Consider the following 9,756-nt stretch of genomic DNA (forward strand, 5'->3'; position numbering starts at 1 on the left):
AGCCGGCCCCAGGCTGCTAATTTATCCAATATCTGCTTTTTTTCGATTTTTTTTATTACCGCTCTTCAAAGTAGATCGCCTTTTTTTTGTTTATATCTTCTTTTAAGGTAATATAGATATGACAAGGAACCATTTAGGCTTCTACAGGGAACTCTTTTTCGGTCGTTGAATACAATCAGCCATCAATCAGCCCGTAGAGTGATAACTCGTTTGTTGCGTGACTAAGTGCGTGACGTGACTGAGTGCGTGACGTGCGTGCAGCAATCAAGAAGCAATCATTTCACTTTACAGCGGAGTATTCAACGATTAAACACACTGGATAGTCGCTCGACAGTTGTTCAAATATGAAGTTAGTTTTACTTGCTTGCTTGCTTCTTCTGTTGGTGTCATCAGGTAAGTAATAAATGCTGGCAATTTTATGTAATTTTTAAATTGTGTGACTTAAAAGTCACAACAAACGATACAGAAATAAGTTTCACGGTTTATATTGTCAATAAATACAAATTAAAAACTGTAGAAATCGGAAACAAATTTCATTTTATCATTTTCAAGTACGATGGTCACTTTGAGATTTTAAAAACAGCAAATTAATGTTGAAATTGTTTTGCGTGCTTAAAGGCACGCTTATCAAACATATTTTTATAAGAGAAGTCAACCCTTGCGCATAATCATAATCAGGGCATGCCTACAATGAGAAGGGAAGTTGTCGTGTCGGGTTCTAGCAAACGCTATTTAGAGGGCCGGAAACACGATGAAGGTCTGGCGTTAGGATGTTTTGCCACTCAGGTCTTCTTTTGCATGGAATTAATGATTGTGATATAACAAGAGACCATGATGTAAGACAACAAATCCCCCGTATTAGGGTATGTTTCAATGATGACGTCCGTAAAAACTTGTTTTAGAACAAGCAGTTATTTTTAGATACGTCTCTGATTGGTGAGCGCTTACGTTTCCTAGCAACATGAGTCTTACGCGCGATCACATCTTGAGCAATATGATCCGGCAAAGGATGTTTTGGAAATCTTTTTGACCGAAAATACCTTCCTTTTTTTACGAACGCTGTAAAAATGATTTTCCATAGAGTACGCTGGAGCCAATCAACCGTTTCTGGGACATTGAAATGCATAAAGTGCGTGATCAACTTCCCCAAAAAAAAGTTTTCACTGCTGATTCGCAAATTATAACTTCTTAACACAACAATCAATCGTAAATCTGTGTTTACAAAACGCAATTCTCTTCCATTTCCCTTTTAATGAAAAAGATACATCCAGAACTTAATACCATTATATTCACACCGATATTCAAGATTTCAAGTCTTTATAAATAATGAAGTAAATGTCGTGGAAATTCGTTTCCCCGTGCAATCAATTTCCTTCGATACCAATGTCGTGGAAATTCGTTTCCCCGTGCAATCAATTTCCTTCGATACCTTTTTGCGTTTGCGTTTGCGTTTACTTGCACTTCATGCTACGTACAAGCAATACAACTCTCAACGATCAACGTTTTACAATCAATTCAATCAATCCAATCCAATACGATCAACACGATCAATACGATCAATACGATCAATACCATCAATACCATCAATAACTAAACTATACAATGTTCTCCCTATTTATACCCTAATTTTACGCCCTTACAATCAATGGATAATACAGCGCTTTCTTTCATCTACCCACAAACGGATATTTACTAAATAGTTTACATTCCTTTCTTACTACGATTCATCGTGCTATTCACGTTCACAAGATTAAATCACTACTTAATTTCCTGATAAGATAGGACAATAACACCTAACGTAATTTCCTTCTCGCGTCACGTAAAACTAATAAACTCTTAATCCCCGACAGTAAATCTTATTCCAGTGACAAGGGTTTCTGAGAGACATGATTTCTGAACATTTGCGTGAAATCAAAGAAAAATAAAGGCCTCCTTGTATTAAAATACATAACATAGACCCTGAGAATGCTTAGGTATTCTATCTCACCGAATTGCAGAGAAAAAGAACTTTTAAGGAGACTGCACCTTGAATGAACTCCATATTTACCGTCTCCCCGACGTCTTCCCGTTCAATTATTTATATAACATTTAGATAACTGAACATTAGATAACTTAACAGATAACAGGACACCACCCCTTGAGTAGCATTGTGATCATGAGCCTTGAAGAGCAGCTAAAGGATAAAAACAGGCAGCGAACGAAGTAAAGAAGTGCAGTGGGAAAAAAATTATGGTGAAATTGTATTAGCTCGTGGTGCCCATGACCAAATATGGCGCGACGAAACATGTATGGATGCTATGATTGGCAAGCTCGCGCAATCTAAAAATAGCTTTCGTGGACGACATCATGGGCCACGGGGATTCGTTCTCTTATATCATGGTCTCTTGGTTATAGAAAGTTCGTATGAGTTACCCGATTTTACTACCCTGTAGCAATTTTCATGTTTAATTCTTAAATACAATATAGAGTTGCTTGGTAGCCAATTCTTCTTTACCCTTCCACTCCTGGGTACTTTTGAGCAAAATTGTAAGAAAAACAGACTGAAAACAGAAACCTCCCCCGTATTTCAAGTCCAACACTACCAGTTAAGCTAAGCTACCGCTGACAGACGGTATGCCTTGAAGTTTCTAACAATGCACTGTGGTGCCTTTTCTTTCTAGCGACGGCACTGCTACAGCCTGTTGCTTACAACAGTTTTGCTTGTGATTTGCTTAAAAATTACAGCTTTTTCACATCTGGAGAGTGCCTTAGGACATCATAAAGTCTATTTGGGCATAATTAATGCTGTGCTTATGGATGTTTGCACGCTGAGGTTGATTCAATGGGATTATTCCTTGTCTGGGCTTCACCAAGTGAGAAAGGAATTTTCTAGTGAATGGCCTCATACTCTCCAATGTGGGCCATCTTTGCTACCCAACCTTATTCAAAAATTATTTTCAGTCTTATTCTAGGTTCCTTAGACCTGGAAATGTTTTGTTTGGCTTCGGGGCAAAGAGACTTACAAAAAAAACTGTTATGATTCTGGGGGAGGAGATTACCCGCCTGTCTGTCAAAGTAAGACTCCCATGATGCAGTGCAGGCATGCAAAAAAGGCTAAACATGGTGACTCGCTTCTAAGGAGGTTCTAGCATTGATTATTGTGACAGTTTGCTGTAAAATAGGACCCGACGGAGCGCAATAAAGGTATCTATTTGTGACTTGATCTGTGTTTTGCTTGTCTCTATTTGTAGTTCGGAATTTTGTGTCTTTTTTGGTAAGAAACGTTTCTGAGTTTAAGCATTTGTTTATGAATTGGTCAGAAATCAAGACAAAAGAGTCAATTCTATTACCTTGCTTGGATGCGCTTTTGAACGTCGTCTATGCCTTGGAGGAATCCTTGAGTATCCGGGTCTGGTGATGTTTAGTTTGCATTTCTGACGTTTTGGAGTTGGACCTATATTTTGCAGGCGTCTCAGGGCGTAATAGCAATGAAAGACTTAATTTGTGTCTTTTTAACATTTCCTTGTTCTTGTCTTGATTGAATCGAAAAAATGTAAAAGCCGGTAAAAGGCATCGGTCACTTCCTTACAAATGTTTGTGCACCTCAATAACCAAAGAAACATTGCTTTTCCATGAAAAAGCTGATTATTAATTAATTAATTAATTAATTTCTCAACTCTTAGTGAATCAAACGAGTGCTGTAATTTCCTATTTTTTTTTAGATTTGTCAACTGTGCGAGAGCATCCCCTCCCCCAATACCACCCTAAAAAATTAGGCTCTCTCATTCCACTATTATCTTCTATTATTGTTGTTCCACAATTATCATCATTTACCACTTATTTACCACTTTCATTAGGTCAGGCGATCCACTGCTACTCATGCAATCTCACAACTTCTGAGCAATCTTGCGAGAATGCCAAGAAATTAACGGACTGTGATACGGTCAAGTTGGATGGCACTAACAAGACAGCGGATTCGTGCTACATCATGAACGGTATGTGTGCGGATGTTTCCTTTGATCGGGGGTTAGTTACCCTCCTGCGCAAAGCTTTCTGTGTCGCTCGTTTTCTTGGCTCCAAATAAACGAGCGACAGGATGCGCAGGAGGTTAGGGGGGGGGGGGGGGGGTGGATAATTTGGTAACAATTGTCAGCGTGTATATTAATTGGAAAATATTTTAATTTTTTTATCCTCTGCAGTATTTATATGGCAAACATGTTTTACAGAGAGATTCCCCTGTTGTTTCCAATTTTTCAAAAATTCCTCCTCCCCCATTTAAAGCCAAAAATGGTGACCAAAACGAAGCTGATGGCCTGAATGTCGCTGTTTTCAGCATGTGTGCCGATAGTGTTCTGAGCAGAATTTTGGCTCTAGGGTTTGGAGCACTATTTCTCGAGAGGGATTGAAAAAACTATACGGGTACAGTGTATTTCCTCAGAAAACGGGACATGCCTAGGGGAGACCCCCACCCCCCGCGCGCCGAATGTATTAGAGGGGTACTGCTGCAAGGGGCGGCGGAGCTGGCCCTCAAGACCATAATCAAGGGGTGTATATAGTATTGTAATTTTAGACTATTAAGAGGGTCAAAAATTGATCAGAATACCTGTTTAAAAAATTTAGGCCCTCCCTTAAACCCTATTTAAAAATTGAGGCCCTCCCCCAAATCGGCGCTCAAAAAATTGCAACCCTCCCCCCAAACATAGCAGCCCTCCCCCCCGTTAAATAGTGACCCTTCCCTTATTTCCTAAATCTATCTAAGCTCAATCTTACGGAGTTCTTCTTCTATCTTCGTACTCGCACTTCGGAAGCTCAAATATTAGTAATATCCTAATATATTCTAATTTGGCTGAGCTGGCATAACTTCTCTTGCGAAACTTTACTTGTTTTTCTTAGTTGGAGGACTCCACCGATACGAAGCTATTTTCTTAACAAACCCAAATATGAAATATAGACATCCTTTTATTACACATTAACTCAATTTTCAGGAACCAAGAGTGACGGGAGTTCCGTGTATATTCAGCATTGTACACTTCGTGCCGGGTGCAGTCACATTTGTAATTATTTCAATCAGACTCACCTGAGCAACACTCTGAGGTCATGTGACACCAAGTGCTTCAACGGGACCGTCAGCACGCCCTCAGCTTCCGCCACTACACCTACCGCAACCACGAAAAGTTCCAGTACCGTGATCTTCGTAACTTTCGTTCCTATTTTCGCCATGGCAATAACTATGCTGGTGTTCTTGTGATGTGTGTGGGACCCTCTACTTAGTTAAACTTTCTATTTGTAGTTCAAAGCAAGGGAACTATTCCACGCTTTATATGATATTGAATAAGAAGTAGGTTTTTAAACTAATTCAAACGGAGACGCTAATTAGCTCTCAGTAAATTGACGTAAACGAAGTAAGCGTAATTTTTTTATATAGTTCTTAACAAAATATAATTTCTTAAACATGTGCTATGTCTGATTTGTCCTGCTAACTAATGCATTTTGCCCCATGCTGGCCTCAACGCAGTTTAAAACACAACGCAGTGCGCATGCTCACAACTTTCCCTGCCAAAAGCAACCACGTGGGCACCAGCCTGAGCTGAGCATGCGCGTTAGCCACCACTGTACTCGGGGATGTCCTGCTCTCGAGTCCAATCGTCAAAACCTCGATATTACATAGGTCTGTCACGCAGCAAGTGACGTGACAAGTGACGTCACTAGCATGGCATTGTGGATTGAGTGACGTATTACAGATTCTTGCACAGCCGCGTGCAAACGTATGCATTTCCCCGGAAGTAGTAGTCTTTGTCACAGTTATTGTTACACACTTGTTGACGGGATGATTGGCACATGTCATGTCTGTTGACGTGCTGGCACAGTCTTCCCATGATTCCATGCTTGTGCATCGGTAGCACTCAAGGCAGCCGCCTGCAAAATTGTCTACATGAGCGAGTGATTCTTGCAGTGATGACATCGGTAGCGATCATCATATCAGTAGCGAGCTAAAAAAAACTTAGTGGCTATATGCCCACCGCAGTTAGATGCCCTATAGTTTTTAATTTATTCAAATTACCCATTAAATTGTCGACCTAGGGAAATAAAAGTATGCTATATTTGTCGAACAAAAGGCAAGCGAATCTGAATTGACCTTTGTTGTCGGAATTGAATGTTTTACCGTGCTTGTATTCAAAATAAAATCTCCAAAGTGACACTTGCGACTTTTATCTGCTACAACACCACTGTCAGGAAAGGTCTTTAATGGACTAAATGCCCGACAGTTTCCAGTTTAATTAATAAGTCAGTTTAATGAACGAGTCAGTTCAATTTAATAAGTCAGTATATAGCCACTGCGTTACTTGAAAAGTAACTAACCCTAAAACTAAAATCTTAAAATACCTGGCAACGGGCCAGCTAGCCCTTACTAAAACCCAGGCACCTGGATACCCTGTGCTGTTTATCAATTCAAGATTGTAAGTGGTGACATTTTTCTTATGGTTACCCTGTGGTATGTGTTGCCATGCACTAAGACTGCATACATGGCATGCAATGCGCTGCAATATCATTACCAACTGAACGGAATGAACAGATTGAAATGAACAGAAATGGACGCCATGTCACGCCATGAAAAAATACCGCCAATAGTTATAGTAAACAGTGAAAGAAATCGAGGACATTGCCAAGAATAGGACCTCCTCAAGATCAGGTTAAATGAAAAAAAAAATGCGATTTCGGCCCCAGCACCGCTATTTAGCAAACTATACAACACAAAGGAACCTGAGGTACCCGTACTCTTGGGAATAAGCGTGTTGCTATGAAAATGTAGTGATGTCGTCATCATGTGCAGCACACTAGGACCTACAATCCGCGCCAAAACTCTTGATACCTCTACACCTTTTTTTGGACCAATTAGAATACCAAATAGCATTACAAAACACCCCCTCTGTCCTTGATATAATCACTCCTCCTCCCCTGGTCCAATGTTGGTCCGATAGCAGGATGTCCACTCTCTAACATGGCCCACTGGCCCACTTGGAATCTCAGCATTGGACCGGGGAGGGGGGGGGGAAGAGGGGGGGTCTCGTATGTTGACGGGATCTTTGCCGGTGGGATACAAATTTTTTACTATTACGCGTAGTTTCGGCGCGGATTGTATTTTTGTCACTTTTTGGGTTTTGTATTAGGTACATTACTGTTGATGTTTCTTAAACTGTTACGAAAGTTCTCTTCGTGTACAAAATTTTAGCCAAATCTGACATTGGAGTGAGGCTGAAATGCTGTTTTCTTATCATGCTCGGGATATCTTCGCCCCGTTTTTTTCTCCTAAATAACTCTGGGAAAAGTTCGAAAAAATCTTCGTCCCGTTTTTCCTCCTAAATCCCTCTGGGAAGTGTTCGAAACGTCGATAGAAATGCTCAAGCTGCATGAATCTTAAGTAATTCACGGTATGTTTTCATAATAATAACCATTTAACTTTGAACGAAAGGTGAAATACCAAAAAAAACAGTGTTCTTAGGAAAAAACAGTAGGTCTACATTGCTGCTGTTTGCGTTTGTTCTTCTTTCTCCGGTCACGCACGTGCATATGACAGTTTTTGTACTCAGAATTACAAAAGCAAGCTACATTGAAATGCACGTAATCTAAGATTTTGTTATTAGGTTTTATAAAAGTTAATTTCTTAGCAGCATTTCAGTCTAGAGTTCATATTTTTCTTGGCACAAACATCGGGTGTGGTTCTCATACTAAAATAAAGCGTCCAAAAATCAGAAATCTTGCGATTTGAAGTGTAATCTGACACGCGCTGTATCGAAAAATATAAAAGATGACGCAGTTTGTTTGTGAAATCGGAAGACTCCATCTGCCTCTGTCTGTTTTCACCACCCCATCACTTTTCTTCGTTGAACCAATACGGAGAATGCGCGCGCCCGTATCAAGCACTTGGCCTTGGAAGGTTTAACGTACACATGTATCGGTACATCGTAAGTTAACGTTTTTCATGTTCACGGAACAGCAAGGCTACCTGCGTTGGATTGAACATCTGATTACGTCTCGTAAAGCCTCAATTGCTGTGTTTTATCTTGCTAAAATGCTTACTTGAAATGTTTGAACGTTCTGCATAGGAAGCTCAGCACATGGTTAAATTCCCCACCCTACCCCACTCATCTACACGCTACAACTTTAGCCATATATGGATGCTGTTATGTTATTCATCTTATTGTGCTTATCTTATGATAAAGAAAAGAAATAAGTACTTGGTCTATCAAATAGAATAACATAGCAAAAAATAACAAACAAACAAACAAAGAAAGAAAGTGATATTCGGTCTATCATCATATAGCTGCAAGCTTTGCTCCTCCGTCCAATTGATGTGTACTTAACATCGCTTTTATTTTAATGGTGGCTGAAATATCACATCAATGAAACAACACTCTTGGCAGTTGCTCGAGAATTTAGCTCGCGCCGCAAACCCACCTGAATTTATCCCGAGCATGAAGACAAGAAGTGACCAACCAAATTGGAGCATTGAGGGGCCGTTTTTTTATCGTACACCTGAAACTTTAAACATCAGCAAATAGGGGGATAATGTCTATTATACAGCGACACTTGTTAATCGCGCACTCTGATTGGTCAATGGTCCATGTTTTATTAGAGGACACGCGCACGCTTGGCATCAAAATGCGCGCGCTCCCCAAAAACTAGAATTATAGGTGAGAAAACATTTTAATTGGTGTATGAACCAAATAGATCTCATTGTTTTGTGCGTCTGTCCTCTAATAGATGCACAGAAGACGTTACAGCGTGTAATGAACAACAGTCACGCAACTCGACTGCGCCTCGTTGCGTACGTTTTTGTTCATGAAACGCTGTGACGTCACCTGTGCATCTATAAGAAGACAGACTCACGCACAAATGAGATCTATTTGTTAACCACACAGCGACATTTTATCTTGATTGTTTGATGGTACTTACTGTAGTGTGAGCGAGCCTACAGAAGAGGAGGGGAAGAAGGGCAGGTGCAGAGTGGAGGGAGCGTGTGCGTTAAGATGTGTCTTGCTTCAATGTCAAACAAATGCATATAAAAAACTTGATCATACCGTGAGAAAAGCAGCAAAATCTGATGTTTTCAACAATTTGGTTTGGACATCTGCATCACGCCTTATTTCATTCTTATTTGATATCTTACTGGGTGTGTATTGCTTAAAGTCATTGCAGTAAAACTTAACTTATCTGAAATGCAATCTTTAACCAATGTATACTTTTCACCAGTCGTTTTTTTAATGGAATAGTCGTTCTTTTGTTAGAATAATTTTTCAATTAATTAATCGTGATTCAACAACAACAGCGTCGAACTGCCGGACAAATTATCATTTAGATTCTAGTATGTTATATCATATGCATAACTTTGTATCTATAAGAAATGGGCACAACACGCGTCGTTTGCTGCTTTTATTAAGAAGGATTTAATCGCACAATATCACACTCTTGAATGAAACAATTAAAGACGCGAGTTAAAATCGAAAAAAAAATGTCCAAAAACATCATATCATAAAGAAAGTTTTACATACTTCTGACAGTATCTTACGCAAAGAGCATGTAAGATATGATTATACGCCAGGAAAATGCCATCCTATATTACTACAGGCGGATGATGTTGGCGTCGCCATGGTAACGCTGTTGTTGGGTGTGGCCATACTAGCATTCATGCTGCTTGTCACTAGCCTGGCATTGTGGATTGAGTGACGTATTAGATTCTTGCACAGCCGCGTGCAAACGTATGCTTTCCCTGGAAGT

At 39.9% G+C, this 9,756-nt stretch overlaps 1 protein-coding gene across 1 annotated transcript; it reads left to right on the plus strand.

The window, feature by feature from the left end:
* Positions 1-238: 238 nt before the first annotated feature.
* On the plus strand, positions 239-5,434 carry LOC116602263. The gene is made up of 3 exons (XM_032363609.2): positions 239-393; positions 3,837-3,974; positions 4,965-5,434. Exons 1-3 carry the CDS (start codon positions 345-347, stop codon positions 5,225-5,227), a joined length of 450 nt encoding a protein of 149 aa, XP_032219500.2. The 5' UTR covers positions 239-344; the 3' UTR covers positions 5,228-5,434.
* Positions 5,435-9,756: the final 4,322 nt, after the last annotated feature.

Source organism: Nematostella vectensis, chromosome 3, assembly GCF_932526225.1.
Source record: "Nematostella vectensis chromosome 3, jaNemVect1.1, whole genome shotgun sequence".
Classification (NCBI taxonomy): domain Eukaryota; kingdom Metazoa; phylum Cnidaria; class Anthozoa; order Actiniaria; family Edwardsiidae; genus Nematostella; species Nematostella vectensis.